The sequence below is a fragment of the Bos javanicus genome, chromosome 1 (assembly GCF_032452875.1).
Source record: "Bos javanicus breed banteng chromosome 1, ARS-OSU_banteng_1.0, whole genome shotgun sequence".
Classification (NCBI taxonomy): domain Eukaryota; kingdom Metazoa; phylum Chordata; class Mammalia; order Artiodactyla; family Bovidae; genus Bos; species Bos javanicus.
The window spans coordinates 111,046,244-111,067,377 of record NC_083868.1 but is presented as its reverse complement, the minus strand read 5'-3'; the positions used below and the strand labels follow the sequence as shown (position 1 = coordinate 111,067,377).

At 40.3% G+C, this 21,134-nt stretch overlaps 2 protein-coding genes across 6 annotated transcripts in view; one reads left to right on the top strand and one right to left on the bottom strand.

Annotated features, from left to right (window-relative positions):
• Window positions 1–3,877, top strand: part of KCNAB1 (potassium voltage-gated channel subfamily A regulatory beta subunit 1) — a 444,529-nt gene extending 440,652 nt beyond the window's left edge. For all 4 annotated transcript variants that reach the window (XM_061417766.1, XM_061417774.1, XM_061417784.1 and 1 more), the window contains one exon: window positions 590–3,877. In XM_061417766.1, coding sequence (XP_061273750.1) covers window positions 590–679 — 90 coding nt within the window. In that variant the 3' untranslated portion in view covers window positions 680–3,877. The remainder of the gene's footprint in view (window positions 1–589) is intronic.
• SSR3 (signal sequence receptor subunit 3) lies at window positions 2,243–17,673 on the bottom strand. Of its 2 annotated transcripts, none has more exons than XM_061417805.1 (5): window positions 17,351–17,673; window positions 16,029–16,155; window positions 11,837–11,935; window positions 7,624–7,755; window positions 2,243–6,565 (listed from the first exon to the last, which is right to left on the bottom strand). In XM_061417805.1, the coding sequence occupies exons 1-5, from the start codon at window positions 17,481–17,483 to the stop codon at window positions 6,499–6,501; spliced, it is 558 nt and encodes a 185-aa protein (XP_061273789.1). In that variant the 5' UTR covers window positions 17,484–17,673; the 3' UTR covers window positions 2,243–6,498. The 2 variants fall into 2 exon arrangements, with proteins under 2 accessions (XP_061273789.1, XP_061273798.1); XM_061417814.1 differs by lacking the exon at window positions 17,351–17,673 and adding an exon at window positions 17,174–17,252.
• Window positions 17,674–21,134: the final 3,461 nt, after the last annotated feature.

The window sequence follows — 21,134 nt, the reverse complement described above, 5'->3', positions numbered from 1 at the left end:
ATCCTTCACCAGGGTTCTGCCCACCAGCTAGAATCTCAGTCTCTAGACCTATGCTGTCCACAACTGTAGCCTCCAGCCACACGTGGCTACTGAGCGTGTATAAGGCAGCTAATCCAAATGGAATTAAAAGTGTACAACGTACCCTGGGTCTGAAAGACTTAAAAACATGTAAAACACCTTAATTACATTCTATACTGACTGCAAGTTCAAATGGTATTTCAACTCTAATGGAGTAAAATGTGTATTAATTTCACCTGCTTCTTCCCACTTTTATTACTGTGACCACTAGAAAATCTAAAATTACACATATGGCTCTCATTTTATTTCTATTGGACAGAGCTGCTCTAGGTATTCTATATTTCTATGACAACCAATAATTATGAGCGCCTGCTAAGGGCCAAGCACCCTCACAGGCTCTAGAGCTGCAGTGTGAACAGACAAGGCCCCTGGCCTTACGGAGCTTCCCGTCTGCTGGGGAGGCAGCATTTAGTGGTGATGTGTAAACATATCCAAATCTAGATGATGTCACGTAACATTTAGTACAAAAATCAAGTACTGACCACGTCCTTTGTTCTTCTTGCGCTCTCAGGTTCTCCCAAAGATGACATCACACGTGGTAAACGAGATTGATAACATATTGCGCAACAAGCCCTACAGCAAAAAGGACTATAGATCTTAAGGCAGTGCATGGGCCACAAGGAGCTGCATGGTAAAACAGCGGTCTATACAGGTACAGGACGGTGTTCCTAGCCAGTGTTTTGAATCACTTAGCAGCCCACTGCTCAACCTCTAGTGTCCCTGGATTCTGAGGTGTCTGCTGTTGCTACCACTGTGCACCTGAAATTATGAACATACCTAAAAACTCACAAACAGGAAAATCCATTCTATTTTCTTACCTTGGACTGGAGTCACCTATTCTTACATTGCTCTGTACACCTCATGTTTAGGCAAAGTTAAGTATATGGCAGGAAAAAGACATATTACCTTCAGGCACTTAGTAACTTAAAAAAGGTTGGACGAATATATTACAAAATCCACAGATTCAGCATGGATTGCATCAGAAAGAGGAAGCTATGTTCACTCAAAAGTCTTGCTTGAGAGAATCAGATGAAACAATTTTACTGAATTTTTTTTCTCTATTTTCACATTCACGTTGTTTCATAAATTACTATCTGCTTTCATTATCTTTTAGTGTTGCTTGGTCTCAAAAATGGCCCTGTACAGCAGTTTCTCCAAAGTGTCTGTTAGGATTCTAATAATATGTTCATTTACATGGAGAGGTGTTAAGAGGATGAAGACCCCCATCTTTAACTAGAGACAGTTTGGTTAATTTATGAAAGTGAGAATTACACTACTACAGAAGCTTTGCTTTGAATAAAATGTACCTGCAATGAAGTATTCTTTTCTACATTTTACTAAAACCTGCTTTATACTTTTTGACTGCTTGTAGGCAAAGCTTCTGCAAGTTTAAATATTTGAGCTTTAAAAATAAATATACACATGCTCACTTTTTAAGTAAACCTGTAAAAACACCCAGAAGGGCAAATGTTTGCTGTTTAATTAGCACTGGGATTTTACAGCATAATGCTTGGTGTTTTTGACAAAAAGTAAATCATGGGCTTTGTGAAAATGCTGTCACTACTCAACATATGCTGGGTAAAGTAACACACCCAGAGAAAAGCAACTGTTAAAGAACTTCCCGACTCCATAATCACACTGTGTGCATTAAACTATATGCATGAAACCTCTTTGCATGGATTAATGGGGCCTAGCCTTGTGGCACTCAGTTGAGGTATACCCAGCCCTGCCACTATTGGCTACCTACATATACCACGAGAGAAAACCAAGTATACTGTGTGTGTACCTGGAAGGAGAAAACTTTTTTTCCAGTTTGAAGGTATATGTCAAGGGGGGAGGTCCATTATATCTCTATTTGGACACTTGAGCATGTACAAAATTCTAATTTAATTTACTGGCCAACAGGTCCACCCAAGTAGAAATCATTGAGACTTACAGAAGAAGTATACTATCAGCTTAAAATGCTATTTTCTGCCATCATTTCCAAATATGTATTTCATGGTTTTCTAAATCTTAAAAATGTTAGTATGAAATACCAACAAATTTTGGGGTTTTCTGTCCAAACGTATCAGATTAATAATGGAAATGGATCATTTTTCAGTTGTTCATTGTGTGTTCAATCAATCCAGTGAACTACTATATGCATAAATGAGCTGAAGTCATCTAATTAGAATTGCAGTTTATTTGCTTTGAGTAATAAAAGCATACATGCATTTAATCTCACAATTAGTTTTTATCTGGTCTATCACTAGAAGGCTATATATATATATATATACATAGCTCCATATTTATAAAACAGGCAGTAAAAATCTAAATAAAAATAATGCTGGCAGGTAAGCCTCACTGAATGATACCTAACAGAAATAGCTTTACAAAAAGATTTAAATTGTAACCCAAACTTTTCTTCTCTTAATGTAGAAAGTGATTAGCTACTAAAGATATTTCTCCTTGGATTTTAGAAATATTTGGTACTAAGGTTAAAGGTTCTCAAACTCATTTAAAAGAACCTGTAGGAACTTCCCTCGTGGTCCAGTGATTAAGAATCTGCCTGCCAATGCAGTAAACATGGATTTGATCCCTGGTCCAGGAACTAAGATCCCCCATGACACGGAGCAGCTAAGCCCCTGCACCACGGCTGAGGCCTCATGCTCTACAGCCCATGCTCCACAATGAGAAGCCACTGCTCTCTGCAACTGGAGAAAGCCTGCATGCAGCAATGCAGACCCAGCATAGCCAAAAATAAAGAGATGTAATTATTAAAAAAAAGAAACTGCAAATTAAATCAAACAAACATTACTGCTTGAACATGGGAACATCTCGTTTTTTATTCAAATCATCTGCCATGGTGCATATACTGCTGCTGCTGCTAAGTCACTTTAGTCGTGTCCTACTCTGTGCAACCCCATAGACGGCAGCCCACCAGGCTCCCCCCAGTCCCTGGGATTCTCCAGGCAAGAACACTGGAGTGGGTTGCCATTTCCTTCTCCAATGCATGAAAGTGAAAAGTGAAAGTGAAGTCGCTCGGTCGTCTCCAACTCTTAGCAACCCCATGGACTGCAGCCTTCCAGGCTCCTCTGTCCATGGGATTTTCCAGGCAAGAATACTGGAGTGGGGTGCCATTGCCTTCTCTGGTGAATATACTAGATAAATACATTTCACAATTTTATCCTTAAGAAAAATTTCCACATGCACTCTCATTTTCTGCTCTTTTCTGGAAAGACTTCCTTGGCAGAGAACATACCATTCCAAAGGGTAACCTGGGTGGCAGCCAGCCACATACCGAAACTTCAGCCAAGGGAAATAAAAACTAGAAGCCCTGTGTCTGGCTTCCCACTTTAAGAACTGCCACTTCATCTTCATCCATAGTGTGCACCAGGGGTCACCGGAGAGATGTCAGGGCTTTGACCGGCCTTCGCCATCCTTGGGCCCATCCCTCTCCTTGCAAATGAGGAACCCAGACCTGATGACATTAAAGGACTCACCCCAACTCATACGCAAGCTGATGGCAGAACCAGGCCTAGAATCCAGTATGTTGTGCTCCCATCTAGAGGTCTTTCAGGGGTGATTATTTTTTTTAGCTTTAAACTAACAGTGTGTGACTTTTTAAGTTAAAAAAGCTTGGCTATGGGGACTTCCCTGGCGGTCCAGTGGCTGAAACTCCTCGCTTACAATGTAGAGGGCTTGGGTTTGATCCGTGGTTGGTGAACTAAGATCCTTCAAGGCTTACGGTGCAGCCAAAAAAAAAAAAAAAAAGAGCAAGAAGAATTTTGAGTATAAATCCAACCTCCATATTTGTTAACTTCAAACTTGTTTCAAATTATTCTAGCCAAGTTAGAATAATATACCAAATAGGCAGTACATTTTTACTGGCTAAGAATTATTTCAACCCAAGTTCTTATTAGGTTATAATAAATGAATAAACTAAAAACAGGGAAACGTAAAATGTTCCAGCACTTATCACAAGGGGTGTCAAAACTGGAATTAAATCCCTCTGAGTCCCAATTAGAGTAAAACCTCTTTAATTCTCCTGGTGTTGGACATGGGGTATTTTTAAGATAAAAATTCTACAGCTGATTTTTACTAACTAAGCCAGATCCAGTACATCGTAATTCTGTGAGCTAGTCTTTCCAGATGACACGGAGAGGACTGGGGGAAAGGTTTTGCAGCTCCCAACAGGAAAGCACTGCATGGTAAGTCCTTAATAGAAACTGTGGAACCATAAGAAACTGATACACAGGAATTTATCTAACAGTATAGAAACTATTACTATGATTAAAAACAAATAGTGCCATAGGAACAATTCAGGAACAAAACCAAATTTTGCTTCCTCACTTTCCTACAAATTATTCAGTTTATTAATTCAAGAGACACTGTACTAAGAATGTAACACTGATGCCCCTATTTCGACACCCCATCTCAGGTGTACTGTATTATAACACTAATTTTTTCCCATTTGTACAGGCACTGCCATCTAGTGGCAATTTTTTACTTGCACGTTAAAAATTACAGGTAAAAAATTGGCCCAACTTTGATAACAAATAGTAAATATTGGTGGCTTGTTAAACAGTCATTTTGTCAAATAAGCAGACACATTTGGTTTAAACAGCAGGCCACCAGTCAACTACTGACTCATTAATCAACAGGGAAAAAAAGTTAAAACATAATTAATTCTTATGTGCTATACTAACACTTTGCAGGGTACTTCTGACTTTTCCCCCATTCACTCCATATTATTCAGTGATGGCACGGGTAACAGGTACCAGAGAAAAGTAAAGATCTGCAAACTTCTAGAAGCCATGATGAACTATAATCCTCAACCGAAAACAATGATGATCTGGGTCACTAGGCAAAAGTACTCCTAGCTCATTTTCCTTCCAGGTTCTTAGGTGACTTCCCAAAACTTCCAACAGATGGAAACTGAAGATGAACTCCTGGTGAATATCTTTCTATAAACAGTGAATGCGACATTTACCTTAAATTTAGAAGTGGCAAACAAATATTAAAGATTAGAAACTGGGAACATATTTCCTTTGGGGTATTGCTTGTAGAATGGGATACCCAAATGGTAAAGTTTGATCCCTGGGTCGGGAAGATCCCCTGAGAAGGAAACAGCAACCCACTCCAGTATTCTTGCCTGGAAAATCCATGGACAGAGGAGCCTGGTGAGCTAGTCCATAGGGTCACAAAGAGTTGGATACAATTTAGCGAGTGAACAACAACAAGAACAAACTGTTTACAGAAAGGTACTGAATGTGGTCAAAAGCTAGTACCACCTGTGAGTCCATGACCTTTTAAGTGATGAAAGTTCAAGAAAAGCTCAACCTTTCTCAAATCACACAAAAACAATTAGCTATAAACACCCTGGTTAAAAAATGAAGGAGACTGCTCTTCACCAAGACTGAAGAGACAGGTATTTTGTTTACAGCTCATGGGAACTTGTGGACTAAAGGTCAAATTTATCAAAGTCCTCATGGAAAAATGCTGAGCAGTACCAAAACCACTGTAATTCCTTGGAGAGTTTTTAGAATTCCAGAACTAAGATCACAAAAATCACTTTGGTCTCCTACATGTCAATATTCAGGATAGAGACTCTTACTGAACATTCCTCCAGTGATGGGAGACCCTGGTCAAGAGGAAACAATGACTCCATTCTCTTAACAGGTCAAACCAACATGGGGGGGTTGAGCTAACCTCCCTGGACACCCACCCAGGGCTAATGCTACAGAGCCGAACAGTGTGTGCTTTAACCCCACAGGACAACTCATATGCCTGGGTACTATTTTTAGGCTATTACCTTGGCTGCCTTTATTCTTAGAAAAAAAACACACACAACTTTTCCACAAGTTTCTCTTCTCCCAGTTGGAGAAACCATGTTTTAACTGAGTTATTTCAAATCACAAAGTCAGAGACTTGCAAGCATGATGCTTCTGTTCAGTCCCCCAGAGGGAGACGATTCATTCTGATATTTATGGCTCAAAACAAAAAAAAAAAAGTTGTAATATTGTGCTTGGAACACACAGAACCAGTTATTAACTTCTTGCTACTATTATAAATAATAACAGCTCAGTCCAGGTTACTGTGACCTCTGACAAATCAAGGAAACAAGTTATTTTCTCCTCTTGTGATTGTAACACTTGTGATTGCAACACTTTTTGCCTTTTAATAAATGTCCTGGTACTCTGAGTTTCCCTTTCAATTCATTTAATTTCAACAATCTGTCAAAAAAAAAAAAAAAAGAGCCAATAAACAAATATTGAATTACATTTTGCTGGGTTTTTTAAACCCTTAAACTCCAGACTTATAAAAACAGCTTGTGTGTCTTCCACCCTGACCACCCTGCTATTTTTCCACATACCACAGGCCACCCATAGATACAAAGTCAGGGCGGCAGGGAGGAGGGGGTGGCAAAGCTGAGGCAGTCTACTTGGAACCAGTAGACAGGAGGGCGATGAGGCCTGAGGAAGCACTTATGGACAAAATGTAGTTCCTGTAAGAATTCAATGTTAAGGAAAAATCAACCCCAAATTGGTTTTCAACAGAACAAAAAGAACCCACCTCCTTGGAATGTACTGTTTTCCTCCTGACACACTATCTAACGACAATAATGTGCAGTCCCATTGTCTGCAAATACAATTTACCAGAGAGGAGACTATAAAGAACGAAGAACATTCACAGGGAATACGTTCCAACAGAAAACACTTGAGACAAACCTAGAACACATGATCACAAAGCAAACATCTGAATTCCATTTAACCCTCAGGAAAAGAGCTGATCAAAGAACATAGGGAGGAAGAAGAGACTTGATTTCTTTACCAACCCCCGCATCAACAGCAAAGCAAAAATAAGTTTTCCTTGTCCATCAGTGTTTTGGCTACAGCTGGCCTGTGAAAGCAAGGAGGTTCACAAAGTTTGCAGCTACTCTCAGTCTCAGGACTAGAGTGTTTGGGGCAAATCACTCCAGTATTCCCAGAAGATAAAAGTTGGAGAGTATCTGCTATTTTATTACATCAGAATCTCCTACTGTTGAAAATTTGGCTGCACATTCCTGGATAACACTTTTAATAAATTACCTTAGCAAGAGAAGACTGATTCTTGCCCAAAAGTTCAACTTAAGAGCAACTTGAAACACTATTAAGCTGTTATAAAATGTGCCAATTTAACTTCACTGGCTATCCACCCAACCCCAAAGCCCCAAAGTACCAGCAGATACAGGGCTTATGCCAGGAGCTGTCAAAGAAGGTAAGTTTGCTTTGGCTCCTTAGCATGTTTGTTTTTTTTAAACCAGGTAGGTACACATCATCATATATGTAAGACTGCTTTGCAATACCTATTATTTATTACAAAGTCTTGATCATAAAATTAAAAGAACTTCAAATCAAACAAAAGCCCTTATTTTAAACATCCAGAAACATGCCTAAGGTCACAGTGCTTATTAAGGGACTGACTCCCTTTGCAGTTTTTGTTACCAAACCACTTAGACAAATAAAAACCAAAATGAACTGTTTCTAGACTTCTAAAAAGGATAATCAACCTTTAAAAGGATACACTGTGGGGTTGAAGTTCTTCAGTATAAAGAAGGAAGCAACAATGACCAAGACCAGAAACAGGGTGTTATTATAGAAGATGGAAAATGTTGTAGCTTCATAATCAGCAACTTCATTCTTCTTCCACAAGATTCTGTGGACACAGAAACAAGTCATTTAGTTTTTCAGTAGGCACTAAAAATGTTAAATACCACATGGTTCTAGCTCATTGTAAGGTAAGTTCTTCTTTAAGTGTTCTGGGCAGAATGTGTTAATATTAAATTCAGTCAGCATTGTCCCCTTTATTCTACTAAAAAAGATATTTCATTTTATCAATGCTCAGAAATTCCCTGGTGGTCTAGTAGTCAGGATTCAGTGCTTTCAATGCCAGGGCCTGGGTTCAGACCCCGGTCAGGGAACTAATAGTTATCGATGCTCAAGTAGCTAGGTATATTACTTTTTTCCCCAGCAGTTTAAGCTTTTGAAGAAGGAACTGATTAATCACAATTAGCTTGGTTTTATCAGCAACCAAAATTGGCATCTTTCTCTAGATACTCACCAAAAACAAACTATTGATTAGCAGCCTGAAAGGGCTTTCTCACCCGTTTGCAGGCTTGAAACTCTCTACAGTCTACAGATTTCAGCCTTCAATGTTACACCTTAAGACAAGCCCATGGACAAAACCAGCTGTCACGTCACAGAAACAGACTTGTCTGTGACTCTCTTTATCCATCTTTATTTAATTCGAACTAAGAATCTGCTTGATCATTAGGAGGAATTTTTACTCCCATGAAACCCACTTACTTTTTATTTAATCCACTTTTTTTTTTTTTTTTTTTTTACCATTTCACAGGGGTAACAGGAAGTTCCAGGGTGCCTGTGAATAAGGGGGTCTTTATTCTCCTCAGTGAATTAACTTTGTAAAGCAATTTTTAAACGAGTAGATAGGTTCTAACCTAGTAATGGGATGTGAAATCAACTGAGTGGATCCACTGTTCAGGAAAAATTACTGAGTGAGTTGTGACCAACATGTTAAAGAAAAAAAAATGAAATAGGAAAAAAACCAGAAAAGTATCAAGTGCATCACATACAATAGGGTATTAACTTTGTTCTATGCAACATTTACTTGTGTGTATGTAAAAGTATTTGGTCAAATAGTAAAATATTTTTACTGTGGGTCATCTAAAAGGCTCAAAGTCACTGCCATTGATGCTTTCTCCTCCAGAAAAATACATTACTCTGGGGTGAGATGGTACCCCCAACTAATCCTAAGGCTAGCACATGGCTAATGTCATTGTAACTGCCATGTTTTATTCACCAACTGTTGTAATGCAAAGTCAACAAGCCTGCCGTAAAGGAGCTAAATGAAAGGTATTAGCACCTTGTCTTCACCGGAAGAAATTCGTGGTTTATAATATATATGCCATGTTTCCTTAATTCTGTGGATACCATCAACTTAGTAAATCTTAGTCTACTGTAAAGTTTGGGAGATGTAAAGGACTTTATATTAAATGCAGCTATCAACTATAAAGCAGCTTCTGATTTCAGAGAAGTTTAAAAGTAAATTTAAAAAATACATGATTTGGAATTAATACAATATTCCATTCTATCAATAATCAAAGAAAACACCAGCCCGGTCCAGAAATGTCCATAGTCTGTACATGGTTTAATGCTACAAAACACTGTTTTGAAGACTTTGGCACAAGACCCAGTGAAGATAGGCTCCTTAAATAGGCTACAGGCATGATTTTACTGTTGGCAATTAAATTATCCCGTTTCTACTACAGCGCTTCTCCCGAACTCCCTGCCAAGCCCTGAATCAGAACTGACTTCAAGATGTTTTTCATGAAAGAGTGGTTCAATCATCTAGGTTGTCCCAGCTCCCAAAGGCCATGAGTTACATGGTGGTATACCCAGTCAGGACTGTCTGGCAGCTCTCAGAACTTGTTCTAGTCCAGCCATATCCTGGTTTATTTTGAAGAAGGTTAGGACTCCCGATCCCCCTCATCAGCAGTGGTTCTGCCAGAGCCTCACTGGTAGGAAACCTAGTTTGAGAGAGCACTTCTCAAGTGGTTCTTTGTCCAAGGAGTACTTCCTAAAACAGGAGAGAAGTTGAGACCATACTCAGCAAGTCTTACAATCTGATAATACTAACAATGGACCATCAGTAAGTCAAGGAGAAAAAACAATTCATATCCTGGGACAAGCATTAATGAATCCGATCCTCCTCTGCTAGTTTCCATCCTTGCAGAGATGGAAAAGCAGTTCAAAGTGGCACATACTTCGAGAGATACCCATCTGGGTAGAAACATGCCAATAAGCCTTCTCTTAAATCTCTTGGAAACAACTAGTCTTTTGAGGGAAAAAAAACACTAGATCTTAAACGGAGTTGTGTATCCAGTTACCGCATCAATAATGACTACAGCCCTTGGTACAACTGTATCCAGTGTGGCCTTTGTGAGAGGCCACAATTACAAACAGCACAAACTTCTACTGATGACAAGAACAGACCTTTATCATTTTCTGATGCTCTGAATTTTAAATATCAATAAACCTCCACTTCACCCTAATCTGAAATATCTGATCCAGCCAATGGCAAAGAGACTTCATTTCCGATTCCAAGTGATCTGCTGGTGAAGACTACCTTTCTTCCGTGCTGTCAAAGATTCTGAGACACATCCCAGGATGAAGAGCAAGTATCAGATCAAATCAGGAAGTCTGCTGTGGGCAGAGAGACCCATCTGCCATCTCTGATATAATTAGTCATCTAAAACCTCTAAGATTGCAAAAGCTTATACAAAGCATTTTGAAATTTGGGGTAACGATGAAGTGCACTCCAATTTAGGAACCACTGTTCTAATAAATATTGTAATTCAATAAAAAGGTTAAAAAAAAGTGGTCTAGATTCTCTAGTATCTATCCCTATGCAAAAATTTGTGATCAAAAAGTTACACAGAGCCAGAAGTCCTTAAGGCTGCTCCCTGAAACACAGGCCTTTGCTCTGAGGACTTTAATAGTGTTCCTTCAGTTTTATGAAGGATTCATAGGACATAATCACTTCAGTAATGTTTTGGTGCCTGTCCAAAACCACTGTAGAAGACACTGTTCATTAAGTTACTCTGTGTCCCTTACGTAAGGATCCACTTGATAAAGTCTGTCCAAGATTCAGTGCCAGCAAAGTTTCTCTTCAGAAGGACATGCCTGCTGCTTCTCATCCGACAATGAAAGCTGGATGACCTCAGACGTGCCCTCTGACACTTGGAAGCTCAGAGCTAAGTTCTGTGTCCAACTGCTGTAACTAACCCTGAGGTCCTCATTCATCCACCTCTTCTTACTTTTCATCGGTTTCTGATCTTTTAAAATTGTACTGCTTTGTTTTATATGCAACTTAATATTTTAAGTCCCCACAAAGTCTTTCTGGAGCAAAGTGGGATAAAAATTCCATTTCACAAAGCACCTATGGATACTAAACTTAAGATCCATGAAAACAGGCTCAACTCCCGACTTTGTTAAACCATGTGGCAACTCTTAAGCACAAGTTTATTCAGTCGTTCAGAGACCTGTATTCAGATGTTAGATTGTTCGTTAGACTTCTATCAGCAGCCGGCAGGAAAAACTGGGGATGGCGCTAATAAATATGGCAAAGAATTGGGCAACAGGAGACAAACCTAATTGTTTTCTTTTTCCCAAACAATGCAGACGTCCAACAACCAGATGTGCCCAGGGACATTCAGGAGCAGAAATACCACCACCTAAAAATGCTTACACAGAACACAATGTAAAGCCTTCAGACACAGGGGTTAGGTGATACCTAAAGGTTGCACAGCTAATGAGTGGCAAAGCCAAGCACTGCACACAGCTCTGCACGCTCCTAATCCAGCAGAGCAGTGGAGCACAAGCTCATGTCAGACTGCCTGTGTTCTCACTCTGGCCTTACCACACACTAACCTATGACCTTGGAGCAGCGTACCCTAGCTTTCTGTACCTCAGAGTCCTCAGGCATAAAGTGGGGAAAACAAGAGCACCTACCTCGTGGGGCTCTCTGGAGGAAAGTATCTGGTGGTAATAAACACTCAAAAGGACAATTATCCTCATTACCACAACTTCTACAACACCAACATTTCTCTCAGACAATTCTGATACCCATGTTCTTTAAGCAGAAACCAAAAAAACTTTATTTTCTACAAATACCCCCCTTTCTGGTTACCACAAACACTTTAAATAGGGAGTCAAACCTTTCATCCTTTTCCTTCCGAGACATCTTTCTATTATCAGCTTCAGAGAGTTTCCGAGTCACTTCTTTGGAGACAGCATCTTCCCTCTTCTGTGCTACTCTGAAAGGAAAAGAAAAAGAGTTTACACATGCACCAGGAGTGAACACTGCTCTCTCTCAGAAACACTCTGTACTCCGAGCTTGTCCTGGCAACTGTGTCATACATTTCAAGAAAACAAGCTGGACAGAAAGTTCCAAGCTTATTACACTATACTAGCCAAAAGAGAGGGAGTTCAAGAAACTTCCAAGACAGGGTTTATTAGTGATGTGTTTTGAATTCAGCTTAAAAGGGAGAATTTTCAAAAGTCAGGTATTTAATATGGAAATAAAAGTCAAATGCTATTAGCACAATTTAATTATGAATCATTATAGCTCCACTTTGTTCTAACTCATAAATTAACTGTTCCACAAATAAATTTGTTAAGGCACTAGTAAATGACACATGATTTCAATTCCAATATATAACAGGAGAGAAAATTAAGCTTAGAGAAATCTAAAATCTTAAAGTAAAGCTTTTAACTCTATTCAAAAGGGGAATATCACTAAAAAGAAATATTACCACCTGGTGAAGGACTGACCATAGCAGTTTGTTAAATAAACTACTGGTTTGAGAGCTGCACCAAGAGATAATATGGAATCAGCCAGAAAAGGCTGAAAGTGTCATTTGAGATATCAGATAAGAATATTTAGTGATGAGTCAGACAAAGAAAAAAAAAAAAAGACATAATCCAAAAAAAAAAAAAATCTACAAGATAAATTTTATCAGATGGGGTTGCTAGTAAAAGAGAAGATAAAAGTTAACCTATGATGAAATACAAAAGCCTCCCAAAGATCAGACATTTAAATTTGATGATTTACTTTTCATAATATAGGACAAACTTGAGTACCCGTAAACACAGAAAAAGTAGTAACTGATCACAAGCAAAATACTGCAATTGCCTACAAAGTCTCACTAAGAAAACTTTCAACAAAATACTGAGACGTATTTAACAAGCCACAGATGTAGACCAGAGAGACAGACATCTGTTTAATCTATGTTCCAATCCCTCATAACTATACTACATTAAGTTCTGGTCAGTGGACCAAGGAAAACTGTGGAAAAATCAGGATGGATTCCTGAAAACCCCAAGATCATGAACAGCAATAGCTTTCAACCTTCAACAACATGGGCTTCTGGGCTACAAATTAAACCATTTTCTACTCCAGAGGATCTTCCTGACCCAGGGATCGAACCCGCGTTTCTTGCATCTCCTGCATTGGCAGGTGGATTCTTTACCACTGAACCTCCTGAGAAGCCCCAAATTTGGGTTGGTTTTATCTTTCTCTCACTCAATAATCAAATTAGAAGTGACACTGTTAAAAACAAAATCTTTAGTCAGCTTTGACTAATGTATTTGTCCACAAATTGATCACTGGAGGGAGGAAAACCAGTTAGAAAATAGGTAAAAGGAAATAGGTTCTGAAATGTAAAGAAAACAGCAGCTAAGGGAGCAGGTAGCTGTTTTAAGAGCTACTTTAAGACACTAAATAGAACATTATAATGCCCTGCTATCCCTGACTCATTGTATTACGTAAAATTCTGTTCTGCAGGCAGAGACTCTCCAGCAAATCCAAGGCACTCACTAAATGTTTCTTGAACTTCACACAAGACTGCTTTTTTCTAAGAAAGGCCAATTGATAAGAAATGGACACGGTTTACAGCAAAAACCTTTCTTAGCTGAGCAGAGGGGGGAAAACACACACACGCACGCACGCACGCACCTCAACTGTCAGGGTGCTAGGACGTAAGAATAAACTATGTTCAAAAGAGCTGGCTCTAGGCATCTCTCAGACAAATAGTCAATCATCTGTCCTGAAGACACTTACCCATATAACTAATTTCTATGTCTAAAATTCTATACTTGCCTAAAAAGACATTAACCACCACACTGTAGGTTTATTACAACTCAGCCCTACCCTCCATCTCCGTGGTCTCAGCAAACAAATCTCACTCAGCGCTAAATGCTCTGAAACAAGACAGAGGCAAATGCAGGGGCCCAGCACCCAGCCAACTGAGATTAAAAAAAAAAAAATCTTCATAAACATCTTAAAAATCATACCACGTTAAAAGAAATTCCTATGGGCTCTCTCACCTCCAACCTCTCCGACACTGCACACATTTACTACATGCCGAACACCATGCTCTACATGTTGCACATACCATATTTAATCCTGACCATCCCAAGAGGTACCATCAGTACTCCCATTTTACAGCCCAGAAACCTGAAGTCTCAAAAGATAAAATGCAGGCCCAAGGGTCTGCACCTAAAAAGCAGGAGAGCGGGAACTGGAATACAGACTATAGACTCTGAAGCCATTCCCTCCACTACCAACACCTGCCCACACTCAGCATCTTGCTGGCTCTTTAAGCCTTAACAATCTTAGCAATCTGTAGGAGTTTTTATGTCACTAGCAATATTTAATATTAAACCAAAACTATGTCACTAGCAGTATTTAATATTAAACCAAAACTATGACGACTAAAAAATAATTTCACTCAGAGATCCTATTAAATCAGTAAATGTAAATGTTAGTCGTTCAGTTTTGTCCAACTCTTTGCAACCCCATGCGCTGTAGCTCACCAGGCTCCTCTGTCCATGAAATTCTCCATTTAAGGACACTGGAGTAGGTAGGCATTCCCTTCTCCAGGGAACGCCTCCCTACCCAGGGACTGAACCCAAGTCTTCCACATTACAGGCAGAGATCACTGAAATTTCACTGAACTAAACAAAATGTATCATTAATTAGGGTAAGAGAAATAAACAAAGGACATGGAAGCTGTCCTCAAAAAGCGGGAAGTAAAAATGAGAGGAAAGAGCATGATTTTTGACTCCAAAAAGGTGAAGGAAAAATTATATGTAGAACAAGTGAAAAACACTAGGTCCCAAAGAGACCGAGGTCCAAGGGAATCACAAAGGATGGGTCATGCAAAACACCCACTCTGAGGACTTCACTATCCACAGATGGCCACACATCATGAGAAGGACAGCCCAGGAAAGCAGAGGCCGAGACGGGCTGAATTCTGAAATGGCAGCTGGTGAAGAGGGGCTGCCAAGCAGGAAGACAACAGAGATGACCTGGATTTAGCTGTTCCAGCAACTGTCAGGCACAACCTAGACTCCTAAGGATCCTAAGGATCCAGGACGACAGTGGGGAGGCTCACAATCATCCCTGGTAACTGAGATCATCTGAAGGTGTTTCTGCTCCTCATCACCAGAAAGCTTGACACAGCAACAATAAAGACAGTTAGGATTTCTCTGGAAAGGATTCCTAAGGCTTAAAATAACAGACACGTAAGAATGGAAAGAAAGGGAGACGTTTCTAAATGAGGGAAGGGAGGAGTCATGTTCAAAGGCTGAGTCGGAAGCCCTAAGCCCCAATCCTAAAAGATGAGGCCTGACTGGTAGGAGGCAGAGGATTCACATTCCAAGGGCCTGGAAGAATCTGGTTTTAATACTTTTAGAAAAAAGAATGTCATGAAGAGTTATTAGGAGAGTGAAATGACAAAATGAAGAAACAGAGGAAATATGGTAGCCTAATTAGCATTAAAAATGTCAAGGTTGAGTAAAAGAAAAAAAAGACCACTTCTTTCACGTCCAAAAATTCTACATGGACAGTCCAGAACAATTCTTTCCAGAATTCCATTTGACTTTTAAAATGTTAATTTACTTGGTGGGTTTGCTTTTCTGAGCCCCATGATTAAGGCTAGTACGTAAGTGTTCTAATTCCAACCTCAACACCCACTTCCATAGCACTGTTAACAGCACTGTCTCTGCTTTTCAGTTAGTCGCTATTCCTTCATACCATTATTTATGATTACATCTTTTCCAATCATATATACATACCCCCCGAATATACATACACATATATTTCCAATTAATCCAAACATACATACACATCTATCTCCCCCCAAATATAAACACATATGTGTATATGCATACACATATATTTCAAATTAATCCAAATATACATACACATATCTCCCCCCAAATATACATAAAAATATATCTCAAATTAATGCTTACCAAAACTCACGCACACAAACAGTCTTTCAGAAGACACCCTACTATATAAAAATCCAACAATATTTACTTTCACTTGAGAAATATACTTACTTGTGCTTGAGAACAAATTTCACATTTTTGTAAGCAAAGGCTACCAAGTAAGTGCTTACTAGGGTCATCACACTATACAGAACAGCAGACTGAATAAGATCCATATGCCATATTCGCCAATATAACCCTGAATTAAGATAAAAGGGGTGGGGGAATACAAAAAGAAACAAAACATTACCACCCAGTTACAAAAACCTGCTGAGTTATTAATAATTATAGCTAAACCTGGTAAAATACAGCCCGGATTAGGGAATCCAACACAGTGTAAGAAGAACTAAGTGTGATATCCAGGAAAAAGTTAAGTCTCAACTGTTTGTGGTTCAGAATACTTGAAAAACATAACCTTCCTATAACTAGTCCATGATGAGATTTCTGCTGCTTCTAGAATGAGAACTCTGGCTCAAAAAAATCACGATTGAGACTTCAAATTTCATTCTTCAGGGCACTATTACATTAACTACAAGTCATTCCGAGACTCCACGTGTAGTCCCAAACCAGAGTTCACACGCTGACGTGGCTGTTATCTGAAATCAAGGCAATGCACAGTGCGGTCACTGAACCATGTTAATTGCACGCTGGGTTTTATGAAGTCGGGAGAGAAAATACATCTGGATTTGTCCAACAACACTGCAAAAATGTAGGAGAGAGGCAATTGACATTTGGGATCCCTAAACTCTAAAAACAACCTTGGCCAAGGCTGTAAAGTTTTTTCCATTCAAGTAAGAATTCTAGAATTGCCCTAACAGAATTATTAAAAAGTTTAAACACAGTAGAGCTTGGGGCCTTGGCAATGGTTCAACTTCTTTCGGAAAATAACCGGTTCTGTGTGAACCGGTTCTAAAGCTATATTTACAATTCAGTGCGAGTGTTAATGTCTCTAACCTAATTTATGAGTTTCTCCAAAGTAAGTAAAAAGTTTAAGATCTCGTAACAGCAAACGATAGTTATACGGGGCGAGGGGGTGGGGAAAGAACAGGCGATATGCCTGTTAGCATCACAAGATCTTAACCCGGGTGTTGGTTCAAAAACAGATTTGAGGCCGCCATCCCAGAACTAGTAACTCACAATCCGCAGACCTGAGGCCTGGGAATGAGCTAGCCTACTTTTACAACGTGCTACAATGACTTTCCTGGGATGCCACCCACCACGATTCCGGACAGATCACGGAGGCCCACAGAGGCTGCGTGCAGCCCGAGTCCAGGAGGAGCTGGGGGACAGCGCGGGTTCCGGCGCCCGCCTAGCCCTCTGCACGGCCCTGCCACGTCCCCGCCCAGCCCAGCCCAGCCCAGCCCAGCCCAGCCCGTCTCGCTCCAAGCGCTCACAGATGGGGATGGCGGACACAATGAAGGCGTTCCCGAAGAAAAGCGCCGAGGACTTGGCCGAGAGGTTGCGGCTGAAATCCTGCAGGAGCAGGTCCTCCTCGGACTGCTGCTTGGGGCCTCCTTTGGGAGCCATGGTGGAATCGGAGCCGCGGGACGCGCGCGGAACCTCGCGCAAAGCGGGGAAGAAGCCACTGTTACCGCCTCTACAGCCACCGTATCCGCTAACGACCAGTCAGCGCAGCGCGAGGAGGCGGGACCCGGCCTGGGCTTGGAACAAACATCCGCAGGATTGGCCAGTCTGGCGCCACTTTGTAGGTTTCTCCGGCGTGATTAGGCAAGCGGGCCAGACTTCCGGATTCCTAGCCGGCCACGTGATTCGTCACTTTCTAGGAGGAGGCCGGGACTTGTAGTTCAGTGGGCGATTGTAACAAAACTTTATTAACATTTATTTCAAAGATGCTGATAGACTCCTGCTTTCCAAACCCTGGAAATTCCAAACATGAAGCTCTTCGTCTTATGGTCATTCACTCATGGAGAGTATGGTTTAACTGGCTCTGTGGGTACCCAGAAGCAGAAGATATTAAGAGATGACAAGAATAAAAAGAACTATGCAAAAGAGCTCTTAATGACCCAGATAACCACGATGGTGTGATCACTAACCTAGAGCCAGACATGCTGGAGTGCGAAGTCAAGTGGGCCTTAGGAAGCATCACTACCACTACTACAAAGCTAGTCGAGGTGATGGAATTCCAGCTGAGCTATTTCAAAGCCTAAAAGATGATGCTGTTAAATAAAGTGCCGCACTGGAAACGCCAGGAAATTTGGAAAACTCAGCTGTGGCCACAGAATTGGAAAAGGTCAGTTTTCACTCCAATCCCAAAGAAAGACAATGCCAAAGAATGTTCAAACTACCACACGATTGCGCTTATTTCACATGCTAGCAAAGTAATGCTCAAAATTCTCCAAGCTAGGTTTAAACAGTACCTGAATGGAGAACTTCCAGATTTTCAAGTGGGATTTAGAAAAGGCAGAGGAACCAGAGATCAAATTGCCAACATCCGTTGGCTCATAGAAAAAGCAAGAAAATTTCAGAAAAACTTCAACTACTTCTTCGTTGACTTTACTAAAGCCTTTGACTATGTTCAGTTCAGTTCCGTCATTCATCATTTTCGACTCTTTATAAACCCCTGGACTGCAGTACACCAGGCTTTGCTGTCCATCACCAACTCCTGGAGCTTATTCAAACTCATGTCCACTGAGTCGGTGATGCCATTCAATCATCTCATCCTCTGTCATCCCTTTCTCCTCCCACCTTCAATCTTTCCCAGCATCAGGGTCTTTTCTAGTGAGTCTGCTCTTCCATTCAGGTGGCGAAAGTACTGGAGTTTGAGCTTCAGCATCAGTCCTTCCAATGAATATTCAGGCCTGATTTCCTTCAGAATGAAATGGTTGGATCTCCTTGCTGTCCAAGGGACTCTCAAGAGTCTTCTCCAACATCACAGTTCAAAAGCATCAATTCTTCAATGCTCAGGTATACATGACTACTGGAAAAACCAAAGCTTTGACTAGATGGACCTTTGTTGGAAAAGTAATATCTCTGCTTTTTAATATGCTGTCTAGGTTGGTCATAGCTTTTCTTTCTTTTTTTTTTTTCATAGCTTTTCTTCCAAGGAGCAAGTGTCTTTTAATTTCTTGGCTGCAGTCACCACCTGCAGTGATTTTGGAGCACAGAAAAATAAATTCTGTCACTGTTTCCATTGTTTTCCTATCTATTTACAAAAAGTGATGGGACCAGATGGCATGATCTTAATTTTTTGAATGTTGAGTTTTAAGCAAACTTTTTCACCCTCCTATTTCACTTTCATCAAGAAGCTCTTTAGTTCTTCTTCGCTTTCTGCCATAAGGGTGGTGTCATCTGCATATCTGAGGTTATTGATATTTCTCCCGGCAATCTTGATTCCAGCTCATCCTTCATCCAGTCCACCGTTTCTCATGATGTACTCTGCCTATAAGTTAAATAAGCAGGGTGACAATATACACCCTTGATGTTCTCCTTTCCTGATTTGGAACCAGTCTATTGTTCCATGTCCAATTCTAACTGTTGCTTCTTGACCTGCATACAGATTTCTCAGGAGGCAGGTCAGGTGGTCTGGGATTCCCGTCTCTTTAAGAATTTTCCAAAGTTTGTTGTGATCCACACAGTCAAAGGCTTTTGCATAGATAAATAAATAAATAAAGCAGAAGTAGATGTTTTTCTGGAACTCTCTGGCTTTTTAATGATCCAATGGATGTTGGCAATTTGATCTCTGGTTCCTCTGCCTTTTTAAACCCAGCTTGAAAATCTGGAAGTTCACGGTTCACATACTGTTGAAGCCTGGCTTGGAGAATTTCAAACATTATTTTGCTAGCATGTGAGATGAATGCAATTGTGCCGTAGTTTGAGCATTCTTTGGCATTGCCCTTCTTTGGGATTGGAATGAAAACTGACCTTTCCAGTCCTGTGGCCACTGTTGAGTTTTCCAAATTTTCTGGCATATTGAGTGCAGCACTTTCACATCATCATCTTTTAGGATTTGAAATAGCTCAACTGGAATTCCACCACCTCCACTAACTTTGTTGGCAGTGATGCTTCCTAAGGCCCACTTGACTTCGCATTCATATTCGACTGTGTGGATCACAACAAACTGCAAAATGCTTGAAGAGAGAGGAATACCAGATCACCTTACTACCTCCTAAGAAATCTGTATGTGTGTCAAGAAGCAATAGTTAGAACTGGACATGGAACAACAGACTGGTTCCAAATTGAGAAAGGAGTACATCAAGGCTGTATATTGTCACATTTCTTATTTAATTTCATGTGAAATGCTGGACTGGATGAAGCACAGCTGGAGTCAAGATTGTCAGGACAAATATCAATAGCCTCAGATTTGCAAATGACCCCACCCTTATGGCAGAAGCAAAGAGGAACTAAAGAGCCACTTGATGAAAGTAAAAAAGGAGAGTGAAAAAGCTGGCTTAAAACTCAACATTCAAATAATGAAGATCATGGCATCCAGTCCCATAAGTTCAATTCAGTTCAGTTCAGTCACTCAGTCGTGTCCAACTCCTTGGGACCCCATGGACTGCAGCACGCTAGGCCTCCCTGTCCATCACCAACTCCTGGAATTTAGTCAAACTCATGTCCATTGAGTCAGTGATGCCATCCAACCATCTCATCCTCTGTTGTCCCCTTCTCCTCCCAATTTCTATTTCCCAGCATCAGGGTCTTTTCCAATGAGTCAGTTCTTTGCATCAGGTGTCCAAAGTGTTGGAGTTTCAGCTTCAGCATCAGTCCTTCCATTGAATATTCAGGACTGATATCCTTTAGGATGGACTGGTTGGATCTCCTTACAGTCCAAGGGCCTCTCAAGAGTCTTCTCCAACATCACAGTTCAAAAGCATCAGTTCATGGCAAATATAGGGAAACAATGGAAACAGTAACAGACTTTATTTTCTTTGGCTCCAAAATCACTGCAGATGGTGACTGCAGCCATGAAATTAAAAGACACTTGGTCCTTTGAAGAAAAGCTATGACCAACCTAGATAGCATATTAAAAAGCAAAGACATTACTTAACCGACAAAGACCTGGCTAATCAAAGCCATGATTTTTCCAGTAGAAAACTGAGCACTGAAGAATTGATGCTTTTGAACTGTGGTGTTGGACAGCAAGGAGATCAAATCAGTCAATAGTGATAGTGAAGAAACTTTTATATTTTTTATTCCAAAATATTCTTCTCTGTTTTT

Bases quoted from the DNA above. Each gene is read 5' to 3' on its own strand.
- SSR3 (XM_061417805.1), bottom strand. From the start codon at position 17,483: ATGGCTCCCAAAGGAGGCCCCAAGCAGCAGTCCGAGGAGGACCTGCTC. The intron at 16,156-17,350 runs GTGAGCGCTTGG...ATCTTAATTCAG, and splicing joins TGTGTCCGCCATCCCCATCT to GGTTATATTGGCGAATATGG. The intron at 11,936-16,028 runs GTAAGTATATTT...TTTTCCTTTCAG, and splicing joins AAATTTGTTCTCAAGCACAA to AGTAGCACAGAAGAGGGAAG.